The sequence below is a fragment of the Vespa velutina genome, chromosome 25 (genome assembly GCF_912470025.1).
Source record: "Vespa velutina chromosome 25, iVesVel2.1, whole genome shotgun sequence".
Taxonomy (NCBI): Eukaryota; Metazoa; Arthropoda; class Insecta; order Hymenoptera; family Vespidae; genus Vespa; species Vespa velutina.
The window spans coordinates 1,318,073-1,338,643 of NC_062212.1; the positions used below are offsets into that span (position 1 = coordinate 1,318,073).

General features: G+C 26.2%; 6 protein-coding genes across 7 annotated transcripts in view; 2 read left to right on the plus strand and 4 right to left on the minus strand.

Moving 5' to 3' along the window:
• The window catches only part of LOC124957370 (serine/threonine-protein kinase PLK4), a 4,265-nt gene extending 2,958 nt beyond the window's left edge, over positions 1 to 1,307 (minus strand). Inside the window, exons 1-5 of the mRNA XM_047514361.1 lie at positions 1,085 to 1,307; positions 856 to 951; positions 521 to 734; positions 194 to 306; positions 20 to 112 (exon numbers count right to left, since the gene is read on the minus strand). Coding sequence (XP_047370317.1) covers positions 20 to 112; positions 194 to 306; positions 521 to 734; positions 856 to 951; positions 1,085 to 1,114 — 546 coding nt within the window. The 5' untranslated portion in view covers positions 1,115 to 1,307. The remainder of the gene's footprint in view (positions 1 to 19; positions 113 to 193; positions 307 to 520; positions 735 to 855; positions 952 to 1,084) is intronic.
• A 639-nt stretch (positions 1,308 to 1,946) lies between these two features.
• Positions 1,947 to 9,558, minus strand: LOC124957359 (uncharacterized protein DDB_G0292186-like). The gene is made up of 5 exons (XM_047514343.1): positions 6,271 to 9,558; positions 5,619 to 5,994; positions 3,182 to 3,433; positions 2,733 to 2,986; positions 1,947 to 2,555 (listed from the first exon to the last, which is right to left on the minus strand). The coding sequence occupies exons 1-5, from the start codon at positions 7,163 to 7,165 to the stop codon at positions 2,350 to 2,352; spliced, it is 1,983 nt and encodes a 660-aa protein (XP_047370299.1). The 5' UTR covers positions 7,166 to 9,558; the 3' UTR covers positions 1,947 to 2,349.
• On the plus strand, positions 8,845 to 10,668 carry LOC124957360 (protein ILRUN). The gene is made up of 3 exons (XM_047514344.1): positions 8,845 to 9,278; positions 9,827 to 10,176; positions 10,399 to 10,668. Exons 1-3 carry the CDS (start codon positions 9,121 to 9,123, stop codon positions 10,503 to 10,505), a joined length of 615 nt encoding a protein of 204 aa, XP_047370300.1. The 5' UTR covers positions 8,845 to 9,120; the 3' UTR covers positions 10,506 to 10,668.
• A 1,055-nt stretch (positions 10,669 to 11,723) lies between these two features.
• Positions 11,724 to 14,621, minus strand: LOC124957253 (thymidylate synthase). The gene is made up of 4 exons (XM_047514105.1): positions 14,250 to 14,621; positions 13,412 to 13,675; positions 12,994 to 13,256; positions 11,724 to 12,867 (listed from the first exon to the last, which is right to left on the minus strand). The coding sequence occupies exons 1-4, from the start codon at positions 14,443 to 14,445 to the stop codon at positions 12,658 to 12,660; spliced, it is 933 nt and encodes a 310-aa protein (XP_047370061.1). The 5' UTR covers positions 14,446 to 14,621; the 3' UTR covers positions 11,724 to 12,657.
• Positions 14,622 to 15,194: 573 nt separating this feature from the next.
• On the plus strand, positions 15,195 to 19,408 carry LOC124957255 (DNA-directed RNA polymerases I, II, and III subunit RPABC5). Its single transcript, XM_047514108.1, has 2 exons — positions 15,195 to 15,499; positions 16,034 to 19,408. Exons 1-2 carry the CDS (start codon positions 15,405 to 15,407, stop codon positions 16,140 to 16,142), a joined length of 204 nt encoding a protein of 67 aa, XP_047370064.1. The 5' UTR covers positions 15,195 to 15,404; the 3' UTR covers positions 16,143 to 19,408.
• LOC124957249 (proton-coupled amino acid transporter-like protein pathetic) lies at positions 16,530 to 20,258 on the minus strand. 2 transcript variants are annotated; one of them, XM_047514101.1, is made up of 9 exons: positions 20,100 to 20,258; positions 19,844 to 19,935; positions 18,962 to 19,048; positions 18,647 to 18,797; positions 18,427 to 18,548; positions 17,951 to 18,315; positions 17,692 to 17,875; positions 17,435 to 17,601; positions 16,530 to 17,328 (listed from the first exon to the last, which is right to left on the minus strand). In XM_047514101.1, the coding sequence occupies exons 1-9, from the start codon at positions 20,100 to 20,102 to the stop codon at positions 17,087 to 17,089; spliced, it is 1,413 nt and encodes a 470-aa protein (XP_047370057.1). In that variant the 5' UTR covers positions 20,103 to 20,258; the 3' UTR covers positions 16,530 to 17,086. The 2 variants fall into 2 exon arrangements, with proteins under 2 accessions (XP_047370057.1, XP_047370058.1); XM_047514102.1 differs by lacking the exon at positions 20,100 to 20,258 and having other exon boundaries at positions 18,647 to 18,750; positions 19,844 to 19,860.
• Between the last annotated feature and the right edge of the window lie 313 nt (positions 20,259 to 20,571).

Here is a 20,571-nt window from a genome sequence, read left to right on the forward strand (position 1 = left end):
TTGAATTTATTGAAATTACTTCTGGTGATATATAATTAGGTGTACCGCACATAGTCAAATGTTTTTCATCTGGTCTTTTTAATTGCGTCGCTAATCCAAAATCAGCAATTTTCTATAAAATTTTAATTATATTAATTATATTTAGATATACCACATAAGAATATAAAAAATCTATTAATATTCTTTTACATACCACTTGCATATTTTTAGTTAACAATAAATTTGACAATGATATATCTCTGTGAAGTATCAAATGAGAATGTAGAAATAACAGACCTTGTACGACCTGTGCTATGATATTTCCAGCTTAAACAATAAACATATATATATATATATACATATGAAAATTATAAAGAAAAAAATATTTCAAATGTTAGGACTGTCATCATCAATTTTGCTCCAATTTTTTTTTTTTTTTTTTTTTAAGTCTTAAGGCATCATAAATTGACAAATGATTCCGTTAAAGAATGAAAACTCTTTCCTTAAGATAAAATAATATAAAAAGAAAATTGACATTTACCTTCTTGTTCAGATAATACATTAGATTCTTGCATTTTTAAGTAACGTTGAAGTTCACCATTGTGACATAATTCTAATATCATGTAAACATAGTTATTATTCTCAAAGAATGTATATACTTCTAGAATAGCTGGATGTTTCAAACGAGAGTGTATTTCTACTTCTTGAGAAACTCTGTTTGACATACCGGCAGCTTGCATTGAATTCTTGTCGATCTATAAAATCAAATGATAAAAAAAAACTACGTTATAACTCTTAAAGATTTCAAATTGACAAGTGTCTCGATTGAGAAAGAATTTTATTTAATTTATCCCTCAACAAATGAAAACTATTTACCATTTTTATAGCAACTTCCATTCCATTGCGTAAACATTTTGCTCTGTAAACACTAGCAAAACCACCTTTTCCAAGTAAATTTAAAACTTCGTAGTCCTGTAGATGAAGGAAAAAAAAAAGAATAAAATAAAAGTAACTCCCTAAACTTTTTAAACTTTACTATAATGAAAATATAAACAAGAAAGAAAGGGGGAGAGAGAGAGAGAGAGAGAAAATTCAAAAAGTTAACCTCAATTTGTTCGCCGAAATCACCCGGCATTTTTTATAGTCCTGCATAAAAAAAAAAACAGGTCGTCGTCAACTTTAATACCTTCGTATATTATGTATTTAGTTTTTATATAAAATATAAGCGCAATATAAATAACTCAGCCAAAACATAGAATTATAATTTGTAAACAATAAATCCATGATGCCCCCACCAGTCTTTTACAACTGACACGTATGGCTGCGACGGAGGCGCTCTCTGGCGGATTAATTTTTAATCAAATTTACGTAACACCGATGCATGCACGTAGCATCCAAACAAAAAAAAAAATAAATGACAAACGATATACACAGGGAAGTAGATGGCGCTTTGCGATTAATTTCAAACGACATTCCGTTATTAATTTTGTAAATTAAATTAAAAAGAAACAAGAAAAAAAAAAGAAAGAAGAAACTATATTTTTTTTACAAAACGATAAGGTAAATTAAAAAAACTAAAAAAAAAAAATTGCAAAAACAATAACGAAATATATATACACAACTAATTACACGTACACATATATATATATATATATATATATATATATATATATTTATATATATATATATATATAAATAAATCATTAATTTTCAATGTTATTATTCCACAATTGTAAATATTATTAATATTAAATATTATATTTTTTCTTGGCTAATAGCAAAAAGAAAAAAAAACGTTTTACACACATTAAGGATCTAATAAAATGATAATGATGATAATAATAATATATATCCTGTAGTTATATAAATGATAATATTTTCTTATTTTTAACACATAGATGTATATATACATATATATGTATATATATATATATATATATATATATATATATATATATGTATATGTATATTAAGATCCAGATATAAGATCTTAAAAGGCAAGAGATATGAGATTTTTCATTTCGGATGTAATGATGTATCGGTAAAGCGGATGTCAGTAATGGACATCGTAAAAACTATATTATAATTCCCTTATCAAATCAATTAATCTTTTTTTCTTTTTTTCTTTTTCATTTTTTTTTTCTTATTTTTTCTTTTTTTTTTTTTTTTTTTTTTTTTTTTTTTTTTTTTTTTTTTTTTCTTAATTTTTCCTTTCTTTTTTCCCTTTCCTCCATTATTGGGTACTTCTTATGTTACACTGTGACTCGTTGTACAATCGCTGGTAATCGTTATATTTTCGCATACTTGAATGTCCTGTATTTGTAACTCGTCTATCAAAATCACGTGTAATTCGTTATTGTTGTCCGTGTGTCAAGCGGATTGCAATTGGGATGGCGATGACAATTCGTAAAATTGAAAATTTAATTCCTCCCCGAATAAATTCTCCGGCGATATTATTTCAGATTCTACCATGTTTAAACCTAAACCCGTTGAGCCCATATCGGTTACTAGAAAACCTTCGCTTATCAATCCACATTCCTCGGCTACTACTTCCTTCGATATTGGATTTAAAAAATCTAAAATAAAAGGACAAAGGAATAAATTAAATGAATGATGAATATTCGTCAGAAACGGGGAAGGGGGGAAGGCGGAGGGGAAGGGGGGAAGGCGGAGGGGAAGGGGGGGGAAGAGAAACAATCAAATAAACAAATAAAAAAAGATAATGAAACGAATGATGAACGAACATGACGTACCGCTTTCTTTTATGGTGCAATCAAAATTAGTCGTTTGTGTTGTATTTTGTTGCTGTGTTCCCTGACACGTACCATTGGAAACCATCATTGGTACCAAATATTGTACCTCGACCTCCTTTTTGATACCGCTTAATATTTGTTCCGCGCAATGTTCCAATGTCGTAGAATTAACGATATCGTCGGTATCCTCTTCGGAAGATTGACGTGTAATACTTGCCGTAGCTGCTTCTATTTCATCTAATAAACCTATTTCACTGAAATATGGTTGGAATAATATAATGTAAACAAAATTTTTTTTATATGTATATATATATCATATAAACTTTATTACATAAGTAATATTTATTATATAAAATATTTATATAATAAATTATTATGTATATAATAATTTTTTTTTAATGTATGTATATATATATATATATATATATATGGATATATAAATTATTTACCTGTTGTTAGTATCATGTTGCCGAGAATTGCCATAATCAACGTCCTTTATGATCGATCGTGATGATGGTTTTGTCGGATCGGTTGTAATTATTTGATGTGGTCTGGTGTCACCACGATTGGCTATCGCCCATAAATGACCAGCACCGTGTGGGGCCTTAGATCCTTTTCGAAAATGTGGATTTATCGAGAGATTATGTCTCACAGAATTTTTCCAACGATCGTCATTACTTTTGTAATAAGGAAAGTGTTCCCTAAAGTAAAAATTAAAAAATAAATAAATAAAGTAAATAAATAAATAAACAATATAAATAAATAAATAAAATTAGAAAAACATATATAAAGAGAAAAAAAAAATATATATATATACATATATGATTAATTTCTCTCTCTCTCTCTCTCTCTCTCTCTCTCTCTCTCTCTCTCTCTCTCTCTCTCTCTCTCTCATTTTATATATTTTATAATTTTATTTTTATTTATTTTTTTATTTTTTTTTTAATTTTTTTTTTTCCAACTGAATTATTCGAATTCGAAAATAATTTTAATTTTCGACAATTACTCAATCCCGCGAAAATAATTTATCTTTTTCTATCACTCTATTCTCGATATAAAATTTGAAATATACATAGGGTCGGGTCAAAAGTTATTAAATGATTTCAAAATTGAATTATCCTTTTTCGAGACCTTTTCGAGACCTTTTCAAGCTGATGTTTTTTTTTCGCATTAAACTAAGTAAAACTACAAGCCTCGCTTAACTAGAAACTTTTGGCAGACGACCCCTCTCCCCCACGGCCACCCATACCTCCTTCTCCTCAACCCGTACAATTCATCGGGATCACAATCATTTTTCATATTTCAATTTTACATCGATTATTAATACTATTGTTATTATTATTAATATCGTTATTAATTAAAAAATTTAATATATGCAAAATTTAGAAAAAATTGTTAATAATATTTGTATCCTTTATTAATTATTATTATTATTAATGAACTTATAAAAATCGTTAATAATAAATCTAATATAAAATTTTTCTAATGACAATTAATAAAAAATTATTAATATGGCAAATGTAAATATATAAAAATTGCAAAAAAAAGATATCTAAAAAAAAAAAAAAAAAGAACAAACAGAAAAAAGGAAAAAAAGACAGAGAGGAAATATTTTCCAAAAGTTTCTAAAGAAAAAAAAAAAAAAGAAAAGAGGAAATAAAAAACAGCCAACAAATCTGATTTAAAAAAAAAAAAAAAAAAATAAGAAAAATAATAATAATAATAATAATAATAATAATAATAATAATAATAATTCTAAATAAACAAAAGAAACTCGATAGAAAAAGCTGATACAAATGTAATAAATATAATCAAAAGAAAGAAAGATAAAAAGAAAAAAAAAATTAAAGAAAACCAAAAGAAAAAGATTTTTCCGCTTCAGAAATGAATACCATCGACAATAACAATTATATAATAAATCATATCGTAGAAAACAAATATTGTCTTTGCTTGAACAAAATATCGGTTATTAAAAAAAAAAAAAAAAAAAAAAAAAAAAGAGTGATAAAAAAAAAAGGAAAAAATTACTATAATCCTCAATATATGTATACATACATACATATACATACACATACACACACACACATATATATATATATGTATATATGTATTTCTTCGTTATTTCACAATTTTCTCGAAGAAACTTATGCGATCGAAGAGGTGAAAGTATAGAAACGGTAAATCGTGTTCGCATTCGCGTTAGAGCCGCAATGCACGAGGTAGAGTAGGAATGAGGGTGAGGGTGAGGGTGAGAGTGAGGGTGAGAGTAAAGGTGTGGGTGTGGGCGAGGGTGAGGGTGAAAGGAGTTCGTACCAGGATGTGCAAAGCAACAACTGGTTAGCGGTACCAATGGGTACCATCTAAGAACCCAGCGAACCTTCGTCAACGGCAACCCTCTCTCTCTCTCTCTCTCTCTCTCTCTCTCTCTCTCTCTCTCTCTCTCTTTCTCTTTGTCTATGAACTCATCGACGTTGTTTCGAACGTCCCCTAAATTCAGACTTTTTCTTTTTTTTTTCCTTCCTTTTTTTTATTTTTTTTTTATTTTTTCTTTTTTCTCTTCTTATTACTTCTCCGTTCAAATCGGAGAGAAAATAAATCGATGAGCATAATCGTCTATAGTGTCCCATTTACATATCATTATGGTTACTATTATTATTATTATTATTATTATTATTATTATTATTATTATTATTATTATTATTATTATTATTTATAGTTTTGTAAGATAATTATTTAATTATATTCTTAATTTTAAAACATTGATATGCTAAAATGATCTTATTAATTTAATTTTTCTTTATCTAATAAATTAAATCAATTGTAAAATAAAATATATGTATATATATATATATATATTTTTTTTTTTTTATTTTTATTTTTACTTACGAAATCCATTGATAAATCGCCGAAACGGTAAGTTCCCCTCTCTCTTGTAGCGCATGTTCGATTAATTCGGTATAAGTGAACGGTGGCTTTTTCGGACAATTATTATTATTATTATTACTATTATTATTATTATTATTATTATTATTGTTATTGTTATTATTGTTGTTGTTGTTGTTGTTGTTGTTATTATTGTTGTTGTTGTTGTTATTGGTAGACGAAAAATCTTGATGATTATTAATGTCCGAATTAACGTATGAAGATTTCTGATTAGTAATCGTTGAATTATCTTGATTATTATTATACAATTTTTTGGAATCTATCGTATAGATCATTGATCCATTACCACGATGATTATTATTTCCTTTATTTTTATTCCCTGATAAACAAAAATTAGAGAATAATTTTTTTTTTTTTTTTTTTTTCTAAATTCATATAACAAAATACTCTTATACATGTATATATGTACACACACACAGGCACATTGATATAAGAGTATTTTGTAATAATTTTGTAAATATTTTAAATACAATTATATAAATAAATTTATATTATTTATTTATATTATATAAAAATTTTATAATACATATATATATATATATATATAATTTTTTTTAATGAATAAATATATATATATACATATATATTTATTTACCGTAATAATTATCCTTGAGATCTATCCCATTGTTATATATTTTATCGTCAGCAGCAGCTTCGATGAAAGGATCTAATTTAAAATCCAACAACCATGAAAGATTACCATTCTCTTCTTGATCATCGAATTGATGATATTGTTGTTGTTGTTGTTGTTGTTGTTGTTGTTGTTGTTGATTATCATTATTATTCGTTAAAGATTGCATAGAATTTTGTTGGGATTTCATTCTATTATTCGATGCGGGTAAAGTGATCAACGATTGATGATGATGATGATGGTGATGATGATGGTGATGATTTATGGATTCCCATAAACCATTACGTATTACCTGCTGATAATTATTTTGTGTATCGTCGATCGTACGTAAATCGGTATAAATTATATCGGAATTAGGGTGTCCTTCCAATGAAATTGACGAGGATAATGACGAAGACGAGGATGACATCGATGACGATGACGAGGATGACGGTGACGATATTGTTGTCGTACAATTGTTTGTCAATTCTGTTACTTGTTCCTGTATACGTTGACTTTCCAAATCGGACAACGTTGTCCAAGAATAATTGGTACCGTCTACAACCAATACTTTCAAACGCGTTACGGATGAGGCACGTTCGTCGTTATTATTATCCTGACTGATAGTCGTTGAATTGTTTGTGGTAAAAAACGACGTATTATTATCGACGTCCGAAATAAGATCGTTCGACATTATCAATTCTATCGGGGTTTCTAATTCTTGCAAATAACGTTTTCTACCATTTTGCCATAATTCCTCGCAAAAACTATTTACGTCTAGATCCTCGTAGATTTTTCTTTTCGACGATTTACCACCTTGGCCATTTACGATCGTATCGTGATTCGAAACGTTACCGTTGTTAGACGATGGTCCTATCATTTTTCTTCGAAAATTATGTTTCTTTTTTTTTTTTTTTTTTTTTTTTTTTTTTTTTTTTTTTTTTCGAAAATTATTTTTCTTCTTCCTTTTTTTTTAAAAAAAGAGAGAGAGAAAGAGAGAGATGGAGAGAGAGAGAGAGAGAGAGAGAGAGAGAGAGAGAGAGAAGGGAGAAAAAAATAGTAAGAGCAAATATGTCTCAAAGTCGAGATTGATCTTTTAGAATTTTCCTTTTTTTTTTTTTTCTTTTCTTTCTTCTATTCTTTGTTATCTCTTGAAAATCGCTTTATCAGATTGAAAATGTATAGAATTTTCGATGAAATCACTATAATCCCATTACTCTCTCTCTTGTGCGTTATGTGATAATGATCAAAAAAAAAAATCTTTGACATATAACATCACTTTTTTCTTTTTTCTTTTTTCTTTTTTTTTTTTCTTCCTTTTTTTTACATGCGAATGTCCATTTTGTATATCGACTTGAATCGTAGCAATACGTACGTTATACGTAAACACACACACACAAGTACATGAACACCAAACGCGCCTTTCCACGTATATTCGGAGAAATATTGTTTTCCCTTCCTTTATTTTTTTTTTTTTCGACCACTCTATCTTTCGAGATAATATATAGATTTTTTTGTTCTCTCCCGAAAAGACCTCACGAACGAAATTATTAAGAGATATATTTAATTCTTGACTAATATATACGATTGTATTTCAAAACACGATCGTTTTCTTAACTCTATGAAGTTAACGTTAAAACCATGACAAGACTCTACGAGGAACGAACGTGATCGCGAGTTGACGCGCGATAGACGTTTGTTTTGTATTTCGATTGTTCCGCGGTACGTATGACTCTCGTATGCGCGCGCATCTTATCGACTGCGTTACCAACGCGCATGCGTTGACTTGCTTAAGTCGCTACCGCGCAGGCGTTAACCTCGATTGCTTAATAACACGCATGCGTAGAAAACTCTGCGTCAATTTACAAACCCCGCGAATAATAAAATCTTATTCTTACCGGATAATTATATAAACAATTAATCTTTATACATATATATATATATATATATATGTATGTATTATTGTAATTTATTATTAAAAAAAGTAATTCTTTTCTATTTTTCTGCTCATTTTAAATGTCACGCTAACAATTTATTATTAGCAATATGATGATTAGAAAAAGATGAAGAAATTTAATTAACAATTAGCAACATTGAAATTTACATCGAACGATATCGAGACACGAGAATGTGTTTTTTTTCCCCCTCCTTCTGAAAATTGATAGGGAATTTCTTTCTGTTTTTTTTTCTTTTTTTTTTCTTTTCTTTTTTTTTTTTTAGAACGCGAGACATACGCGTATGACGGGATAGTGTTATTAAGAGGGTGAAGCAGGGGGGGGGGGGGAACGACTTAGCGTCGATAAAAACAATTTTCTCGACGCTAGCGATTCTTGTATTAAATACATACGGAAAATTCCGTGGATTTTTTTTTTTTTTTTTTTTTTTTTTTTTTTTTCGCAATTACGATTAATACATAACGCTTATTGGTTTAGTGATTTTTAATTGGAATATAATCTCGTAAAATAATAATCTTTCATTGGACTGTACAATAGTTGCGTATAGAAGTACACACACACACACATATATATATACATATATATATATATATATGTACGTACGTATCTATATATATATGTATACTTAAAGGGAGAGATATACTTTCTCGATTCGTTTCTAATTCTGGAACGGAATGTACCACGAGTGCATGCACTTACATACAACGGAACGTCATAATCCCGAAGAATGACATTTAAAATTTTGTAGTTAAATCGACGATAAGTGAATACGTTATTTAGAAGAGTTTGTTTTTTTTTTTTTTTCAAACAAAAAGATTTCATTTCATCATCGCGGTTAGTCATATTGCATGGATCTTAATACGAAAGAAGGGAAGACGATATGAACGTGAACAACGACGTGGATCAACATTTGTTACACCAATTTAGCTGTTTGGGCACCACGGATAAAGATGATTTAATTAAACAGCTACAAAGATTGTTAGCTGGTAGCCAATTAAATGAGGCAACCGCTGCGTTTTTCTTGGATATGAATAATTGGTAATATGTCCTTTCTGTTAATAATATAGGTTAACTTTTGAATTAAACTTATATACGTTACATTGACATAACCTTTTAATACTCTGTTTACCAATGTCAATAGTTTCTGTTTTTTTTTTTTCTTTTTTTATTTTATTTTATTTTATTTTATTTCTTTTTTCTGTTTCTTTTTTCCTCCTCGAGTCCCCAACTATGCGCCTCCCCTCCACTCCCCTGTCTCCTCTCATTTGACAACAATTATCTTTTACATTTTTCTGTTCAAATTTTTTTTCTTTTCTTTTCTTTTTTTTTTTTTTTTTTTTTTTTTTTTTTTTTTTCATGAAGAAACTTCAAAGAACGACTTTCAGTCATATGTGTTTGTTTGTTTTTTTGTATGTACGTATATATATATATATATGTATGTTACTTATATACAACATATAATATAATGTTTATAAGAAGATAGAAGTTTGATTATCATTTGTAAGAAAATTAATATGATCATTCTGATTGAAATAATGATATGTAATATTTTAAATGTTAAATGTAATATTTTGTTTCCATTATAGGAATTTACAAGCGGCGGTATGTAGTTACTTCGATTATGAGTCACCATTCAAACTTCCTTGTATGACGCTATTGTGCGACAGCACCATAGGCGACGGAGAATCTGTTCCGCCTAATACAAAGTTTCAAAAGTCATGGCGAATTCAAAATAGCGGTACAGAAACTTGGCCAAATGGCGTTCGCTTACAACATTCTGCTGGTACACCATTGGGCGATTGTATGAAAGTGCCAGTTCCATCCTTAGCTCCTAAAGAAACGATAGAGATAAGTGTCACTTTGACAAGCCCCGAGGATTTGGGTGTTCACCAAAGCAAATGGAGGATGATAACACCTGCTGGCTCTTATTTTGGTGGTAAAAAGATAATATCATATGATAATAATCTATATCATATAGCTAATCTTATAACTAATCTTATTGACATATTTATAATATATATATGTATACCTTATATATGTATATATATATATATATATATATATATATATATATATTTATATATTTTTTATTGATTACTATTTATTCTTTTTTCTTTTTTCTTTTTTTTTTATTTTTTTTTTTTTTTTATTTTTCCAGACAGTATCTGGGTGATCATAAATGTTAGTGAATGTGGAACATTGGCAGTAACACAACAGCTACATCAATTAAGTACTTCACAGTCTAATGATGTTCAGATGTCATAGCCTTTGACAGATAAAAATTCTCTCCAAACATTTTTGCGACTTATCCTCCACATTTTCAAAGCGCTCTTGCTTTATTCCTAGTTTTTCTTTAAAAATACTTCTTTGTTATATAATCTCTTTTCATTTATCAAATAATACTTTTATTTTTCTTATTAACCACGAACGAAATGAATAATTACTATATTTATTCGGGTAACTGAAATTTTTATGTTTTAACAATATAAGCCATTATCCTTAATTTGGCTATTTGAAAATTGTTGGTTTAATATGAAGTTTTTATTTCTTACCTTCTTTTATCTTTTGTTTTATTAATTTTCATTTTTATTTTTATTTTTCGTTTCTCTCTTTATCTCTTTTTTTTTTTTTTTTTTTTTTTTTTTTTTTTGTTATTGAAAGAGAAGTAATATTAAAAACGACATAAGAGACCCTGTACAGAACGTGTATATTAAATCATGGGGTAAACAAAAAATAAGAGAAAAAAAAAAAAATAAGAATACACTTGTTAATCGTCGCATTCTGAAATGTATGACATGATGTATAAAAATTAATATATTTTATAACGTACATAGAGATTTAATATTTTATTAATATTTTATAATTGCTATAAATAATTAAAGAAAGGAAAAAAAAGAAAAAAAAAAAAGAAAGAAAAGGAAAACAACAAAGAAATATCAGAAAGAAAAATAAGTTTCCCTTAAGATTTTAATTTTTGTAAGAAATTAAATACACATATACAATATATAAGAAATATACTTTTTAATTTTCTTTTACTTTTTTTTTTTTTCTTTTTTTTTTCTCCCCCACCCTCCGCCCCTTAAATAATAATTTGCCGTAATTATTATCACGTCGTAAACCAACAATGTTCAAATATAATTCGTATGATCTTTTTGATAATAAATAATATTTGTAATTGGCTCCTATATTCAGTTTCGGCTCGGTATTCAATTAAGAAAGTTTGAAATTATCAGTTATCCGGATATTTTTAGTAATTGATATTTTTCATTACAGATTTGAGGACAGAAAAAAAAAACAAAAAAACAAAAAAGAAACAAAAATAAAAAAAAGAAAAAAAAAGGGAAAAAAAACAGAAAAAAAATGTGTCTTAAAAAATCTTAATAGCATTGAGGTATGTTCGATAATACATGTGACTTGCACACACACACACATATATATATATATATATATATATGTATATACATATATATATTATTAAATAAGTGATACGTGTCTTAAAAAAATGTATTTATATAAAAATTCAGCTACACATCTCTTTGCCTTTTATAAAAATAATTTTAATTTCTCTATATATGAGGATATATATATATATATTTCCTGATATATCACTTCATACAGAGATCGATTAAGATATAATTATCATAATATTATAAACAAGTCACATTATTGTGTTTGAGTTGGGAACTGCTTATAGTAAGTCTTCTTATATAATAATCTATACACACAAGCACATATACATAGACATATACACGTAAATAATACAAACATAAAATAACACAAATATACATATGCTTGTCTGCAACCCGTGCTTATATTTCTATCATGTAATTTGTATATAATTTACATGATAGAATTATCATTGTTTATTACATTTTTGTTAATTATATATTCATCAAGGGGAGGGGGGAGGCAGGGGGAGGGGGGACAGACTCGCACATGGATAATATCTATATATACATATATATACGTATATATATATGTATATATATATATATATATATATATATATATATAAAATGCTATCAAAGAGTATACTTTTTAAGGTACAGGTTTATTAGAAATATAACTTTTATTAGAGAAGAAAAAAAAAGAATAATAATAATAATAAAATAAAATGAAATATAATAAAGTGTAATACTTACTAGAAAAAAAAAGAAAAAAAAAAGTAAAAAAAAGAAGTCACAAGCAGAAGATACATTTATTCTATATTCACCAGATCAAAAGTATATATAAAATAATATACTGTCTGTTAAGGAAAATTTCTTAAAAAAAAAAAAAAAAAAAAAGAAAAAAAAGAAAGAAAAGAAGAAAAAAAGAAGTTCTTATTTTTATACTTGTACCTGAAGTCTCTAATAGGAAAGATAAAGAAAGAAAATGAGGAAAAGAAAAGAAAAGAAAAGAAGACAAAAAAGAAAAATCATATTGCCATTTGCATATTAATTTTTGGATGTGGATTGTAATCGATTAGCTCAAAATTATCAACCGTAAAGTCATCTATATCCTTAACGTCCCCAATTATTTTCAATATTGGAAATGGCCTCGGTGTACGTTTTACTTGTTCTTTAAGTACCGATATATGATTTACATATACATGACAATCACCCATTGTGTGCACGAATTCACCTGGCTATCAAAGAGAAATCATTTATTTTTATTATATATATATATATGTATATATATATATATATATATATATACACAAAAAAATATATATATATATACTTTGCTATTATGATCATAAGATGAAATGTACCTTTAAATTTGTAATGTGAGCCACCATATAAGTTAATAGAGAATATGATGCTATATTGAATGGTACACCTAGACCCATATCAGCACTTCTTTGATAAAGTTGACACGACAACGTTCCATTTTGTACATAAAATTGTACGAGACAATGACAAGGTGGTAAAGCCATTTTTGGGATATCAACTGGATTCCATGCTGTCATTATTATTCTTCTATCATCCGGTGAGTCTTTTATCTTTTGAATGACATCCTTCAATTGATCTATACCTAAATTTTCACAAGAATTATTTTTAAATCCATTAAAAAGTTAAGAAATTAATTATAATATATATATATATATATATATATATATATATATATATATATATATATATATATATATATACTTATAGGAACACTTAAATGGTCTAAGTAAAACTTGCCTTGTCCTTTATAATTTGTATGCATATTTTTATATTCAGCACCATAATATCTCCATTGAAATCCATATACAGGGCCTAAATCACCTTCCTCTCTTAATGTAAGACCGCAAGAATCAAGATATTCACGTGAAGAATTGGCATCCCAAATATGAATCCCTTTATCTGCCAATTCTTTTGCATTAGTTGATCCTTTAATGAACCATAATAATTCTTCAACGACACCTCGCCAAAAAACTCGTTTTGTGGTCAACAATGGAAATGATCCTATTACGAATAATATTTATTAGAAAATTATTAGAAAAATTTTCTTTCTTTTTTCTCTCCTTTTTTTTTTTCTTTTCTTTTTTTCCTTCTTTTTCTTTTCCCTTCGAGCTATTTATTCGTTGCACAAAAAAATTAAAGTTCTGAGAAATATATATATATATATATTTGTGTTCTGTGTGTATATATAAATAATTTTTGATTTATAACAACATAAGTTAATAATAATAATAATAAATGGAGTAAAATATCGGTGCCTGTTTAGCATGATTTTTGTATAAATGAAATGAAATCGTACATGAATGCTTTTGAATGAATTTAAATAAAAATATTATTAATAAAGTTTGACGATTTGTATCAATAATCTTATAGATATTAATGCTCATCGTCTTTTGTAGGGATAATTTTCATAAAATTTCCAGAAAATAATAATATATATATATATGGGATATAAAGAGAAAAAAAGAAAATTTTATATCCCTCATTAATTTGAAGATCTATTTAAATGTTTATTGATTTTTATATTTGTTATTGAAAATAAGAGAGAAAAAAAAAAAAAGCAAAAAGGGAGACATACCATTTTGTAAATTGAAACGCATGTGCGTTCCAAAAATCGAATAAGTACCGACTCCGGTTCTATCGTTTTTCTTCGCTCCGGTATTAATTATTTTCTCTATTAAATGCAAATATTGATATTCATCATGGTCATGGTCTTCGGATTTATTGGAATTATTTAATTCCTCTGTTACTTCACAATCATTCCTTTGAGACATAATGCAACTTTTTTTACTTAATAACCTTTAACGGATATCCTCAGACTCTCATGTAAATGCATACAGGATGTATGCATTTGATTGAAGAAATTTTTTCAGATATATTTTTTTAAAAAGTTTATCATTAAAATTAAACGTTTGTTGAAATATTATTATAAATTATTCTAATCTAACGATGTAGCATAAAAACGCACATGAACGCACTAACGCTCATTAGCGAATGTAATTTAATATATAAATATAAGATGTTTATTTGAGCTTGTTATGAGGTGTTTTTTTTTTGAAATATTAAATATGTATCGTATAAAAAAGAAAAAGAAAAAAGTAAAATTATTTTTAATAATCTTAAATGTTTAACGAAATGTTTGAAATAAAAGGATTTCGATATTTCAATTAAATATAATTATGCCGTGTATTAATATAATCGAACGAAATTTTGTTCATTTTTATTTATTAATTATTAAAGAAAAGAAAAATAACAATTCAAATTTGCCGCCAATTCGTGTGGCGCTGTTGTCGCTGCGTATGCGAACAATCTATGGTCTAAAAATTTTACAAAGAAATATAAATGCAGATGTAATTGAATTGTAATTATTTTCTCGATAGATCGATTTATTATTATTAAAAAAATGACGAAGGAATAATAATTTAATTTTTTTTTCTCTTTTTTCTTTTTTTTTTTTTTTAACATTAAATTTCACTCATCTTTTCATTCAATTAGTCGATATTGTATTTTTAATTTTTGAAAGGTTGGTAATACTGGATTGTACCATAGGACGAATCAATCAGAAGCCTCGTTTAAGGATATTATATAGTCTTTCTCAGTCTATTTCGAATCCTTGGCTTAATTTGTATTATTGACGTAATCGTGAACGTTGTAATTACGTTTGTGCGTGCATAACATAAGATTAAAAAAATATTTCTATTACGATATATATATATATTAATTAATAATCAACATGATCATTCCTGTGAGGTGTTTCACTTGTGGAAAAGTTATTGGAAACAAATGGGAGGCATATCTTGGCTTACTACAGGCAGAGTACACCGAAGGGTAAATTAATTAATTAATTAATTAATTACGTACATAACCTCTCAAATATTGAATTCTATGTATTAATCATTATCCATACATATTTATTCGCTATCTTCATTTTTTCCTAAACGTTTCTTATGTGATACAAACAAAGTATGAATTTAAATTACATACATAACCTCTAAAACATGAAATTCTTTATTAATCATCGTCATTCATATACATTTTATACATTTATATTCATTTGTCCAATAGTAGTTTCTTATGCATTAAAAAAAAAAAAAAAAAAAAAGAATAGAAATCTTTATATAGATATATAACCACGAAAATGTGAAATTTTTAAATTAAAAATTATCCGTTCGGTGTATATTTATTTATTTAAAAAAAGGAAAATATCTTTTTTCGTTTCGTTTTTCTTTTTAACCAAGACAAACGATATAAGGGATCTATGAGGAAATTAAGAAAAGTTGGACAAAAAATTTAGAGAAAACAAAATTTTATGGATCTTTGTGGGATAATTCTCGTAAAACGGTCGTTTGCGTAATGTTTCAGTGATGCTCTTGATGCATTGGGTTTGAAACGATATTGCTGTCGCCGAATGCTGCTTGGACATGTGGATCTTATTGAAAAACTACTTAATTATGCACCTTTAGAAAAATAAATATATATATATATATATATATATTTATAAATGTATATATATATATGATAGTTCGATAAGCATTTTGTTCAGCATAGTTTCTCACATTGAATCACGATTTATAACATTATCATAATAAGATTTACTATGTATAAAAGTCTAAGCATATATATATAATTTTTTTTTTTTTTTTTTTTTTTTTTTTTTTTTTTTTTTTTTTTTTTTTTTTTTTAATACAATTTTTGTAATTATTAAACATTTAGTAAATATTTTAATTAATTAAAATATAATAACTTAATCGTATTCATTTGTATAATAACGAAGAAAAAAAAAATATAAACTTTAGGAATTAGGATTTAGGTCGAACAATATCGGAAAGTACATGATTATATTATAAAATCTTTAATATGTTCAGCCAGTGAAATATATATTTTTGTATGATCATTAGAAAAAACAAAAATTATTGATTATAATACAAAAAATTTGAATTGGCATAAAATGGTTGATATTACTGTTTCTCACCAATTTAATGAATAATAGTTTCTTTTTCTTTTTTTTTTTTCTTCTTTTTTTTATAATTTGAATTGAATCTAATTGAATTTAAGAAATCAATTGTAACTAAAATACATCATTAATTACATATCATTATTAAATGCGTTACAGAAAAAGTTAAATTCTGAGAGAGAAGGCTCAAGTTTTTAATTATTATCTTAAAATGATTTTATCAAATTATAGAATACATAGATATGAAAAATATTAATAACAATTTATTATTCATTTTCATTTGATTCATTCATAATAATGCATACAGATATGAATTATGAGAGATAATTTATTTAATGGTTTAAACAAAATTTTCTTATGCATGATGAGAAGACCCAATTTATGAGACCTCAATTCTTTTTAGAAATTCTGAATGTACAGAATAATAAGAAATCTATTTTATCAATGATTTCTATATTTAATCAACTATCTGAATATACAATTTTTATTAAAGCACTACGAGATCCAAATACTAAAGCTATTATGCTAATTACGCATATAATAATATTTTTCACTGCTACCCAATTAGCTGGCCCAAAACCGGTATCCCAATATGTAACGATTTCAATAAGTGCAGGCATGAAAAGTCCCAATATGGAAAAACAAAATGCCCCGATTAAACTAATGAAAGGTCCAATATTTGGCACAGCTACCGCAAGTAATACTGTATAAAAGAAAGAAAGAAAGAAAAAAATATATATATATATATAATAAATAATTGATTAAAAATATTTCTAATATAATTAAATATAAAAATAAAAAATGTTTACCTGCTCCAGTAACCATAGTTGTTCTTAAAATATAATTTGCTAAAAGTGGTTTCTTCTGAAAATGATCTTTAATTCCAGTCCATGCAATATCTAAGCATACATAAAATTGTAATCCAAACGTACAATAAACTGCTAATCCAATTAAAATTTGAACAACTTGAGCCGGGCTATGTGAAAAAAAATAATAATTATAAAATTGTATTTATATTTTAATATAAATAATTTATTAATTTTAATAAATAATAGATATATCTTACATTTCTTGGGTGGGTAAATTCAATGTAATGCTATCCAACGTTAAATCTTGATATTTGATATAACCTAAAAATCCAAGAAGAATATATATAAGAGTTACGCCAGACATTCCTTTATTGAGAACTCCACAAATTCCTATGATATGTTGCGGTGTTTTCATATTATTTTCCAATGGCATAATGACACCTGTAAGAACATTATTATTTATTTTTCTTTTTTATTAATTAATATTCATATGGTATATATAAAAGATAACCTTACCAATAGCTTCCATGGCAAAAACTGTAATGCTAAAAAAGTGAGGGAAATTTTGAATAGGTGCTGCCAATGGTACAGTATTAATCGGTGGAAGATCCCAAACTAAATAATAAAATGTTATTCCCAAGCCAGTACCCATAAATATATTAGCTACCATGGAAACTGGTGCAAGATATTTTAAATTGGGTATCCAGCTGAGTAATATCAAAGGTATTAACAGGCAAGCTGTAATTTCACGTATAATAGTATCGTCTGATGCACTTTCATTATAATGTTTAATTACTTTTTCAAAATTTGCAGCAACGATAACTGCGTACACACTGCAGGTGCCAAAATATGTTGTGAATAAACTAATTTGTATGATATATCTGTAAGAAGAAGAAGAAAAACAAAAATTCTTTTATATATAATTTTTTCAACATAAAATAGAAACACACTAATATATATTATTATATATAATTTCAATGAGATATATATACCTAGATGGTTTGGCAAGTTTTGTTGCCCATCGTGGTCCCATAGAAAATGCTACTTCTGCTACATCAGCAAAGTCCATTTCTGTTCTTCGCGTTTTATGATAAAGAACGTGTGCACATTTGACCTAAAATATATCCATCATAAGACAAACATTACATTTATTCTTATTAAATTATTTATTCTCATTAAAATATATTTCTAAAAGATCTTTCATTTACTTACTAAAATATACGCACAATGCGTACAAATAAAAGCAACGAATATTGTTGCAAATATTCCAACAAGAAGACCAGCATTTTTGAAAGCAACAGGCATAGCCAATATACCTGTCCCAAGAGAAGCTTTCAATAAATGTGTCAATGTATCGCAATCCCTAAATGTATAAAAGAAAAAAAAAAAAAAAAAAAGAAGGAAAAATAAAAAAATAAAAAATAAAAAGAAGAAGAAGAAAAAGAGAAAAGCAAAAGCTTAGAATATTTTCAAATTATTCGTCGTATAAAACAAACATTTTTTTTATAATTTAAATTATTATCTTACGTTGTAGGATTGTCAACTTTGCGTTCGGTGAAAGGATTAAATGATTTTCCTTCCTCAATATCTTTTGGTGCTACTTGTACTTTGTATCTAAAATGATGAAATAATTATTTCAATGATTAAATAACATTGATATTTTGAAAAAGAAACTTTTCTCATATAGGATATACATATTATTTATCATATAACATTATAATTAATATAATTTTTTTCTCTTTTCTTTTTTTTTTTTTCTATCATATAATCAAAAAGAAGTTTTATCATGTGTGATGATGTAAGAAAAAAAAAAAAAAAAGAAAGAAAGAAAGAAAAGGAAGAAACAAATAAAAAAAGAAAATTATCAAATGTGCAAACACATATAACGTCATACAATATTGATACATGTTTTTGATAATAATATTACATGTGACTAGCAATTTCAAATTTTCAATTCTTGATAATGATAAATAATGTGAATTAAAGACAGGAGAGATATTGCAGATTGAATGATACAAATGAAATTCATTTATATTATTGAATAAATCATATTATTCTTAATGAATGTTCATTAATTTGTTTCTTTTTTTTTTTTTTTTTGTCTTTTAAATTTTACATTTAAAAAAAGAAAAAAAAGACACTTATTGTTATTTGATTGTTATGAACGTATTGACATAATTTTTTTTTCTTTTCTTTTTTTTTCCATAATAAAATAAATTGACTATAAATAATTATATATAATAAATGATATGTATATGTACATTGAAAAAAAAAAAAAAAGTAAAGAATTGTGAACGAGAAAGTTTCAGATTATCAGTATCATTTTATTTATCATATTCAGATCATAATAATCTATATTGTTAACATATATCTAAGATAAATGTTAAGAATAAATAGATAATTATTTACTTGGCTGGTAGAACACCATCTTTTATTGTATTAGTATCATCTTGAGGTAGAAAAGTATCCAATTCTGTTGGTGGTTTATTATTAGCGGCCGCCTGTGTGTTAAGAGAAGAAATTGAAAAAAAAAAAGAAAGGGAGAGAGAGAGAGAGAAGGAAAAACAAAAGTAGTATACAAAACGATATCAATTGAGATAAGATTTTCAAAAGACATGCGATAAATAACAATGATTTATAATATGGAAAAGTTCTTCAAACTTACCATCTTGAGATTTTCTTCTATCTTGATTTATCTTCTTAGACTCCGATCACCTGAACAAATAATTTTTTAATTTTTTATTTTTTTTTTTTTTTTTTTTTTTTTTTTTTTTTTTTTTTTTCCGATACATGAGATCATCCGTGCAAATAAAATTGTTTTGTTTGTCCCCTATCTGCCCACCCCCACCTTTTTTTTTATTATTAACAATAACGAAATCTTTGTGAATGGAATAGAAATAAATAAAATAATTATTTAATTATCTTTTTCATATATTCCATCTTTTCATTCATATATTCAATTCTATTATTATTATTATTTTTTTTTTCCAGAGTAGTCATTTTAATTATCTATTAATTATTTTCGATATATATACACATTTAATATTATTACTATTATTATTATTATTTTATTTTATTTTTTATATATGCATTGTATATACACAGACACACACACACATTTAATTTTACTTTTTTTT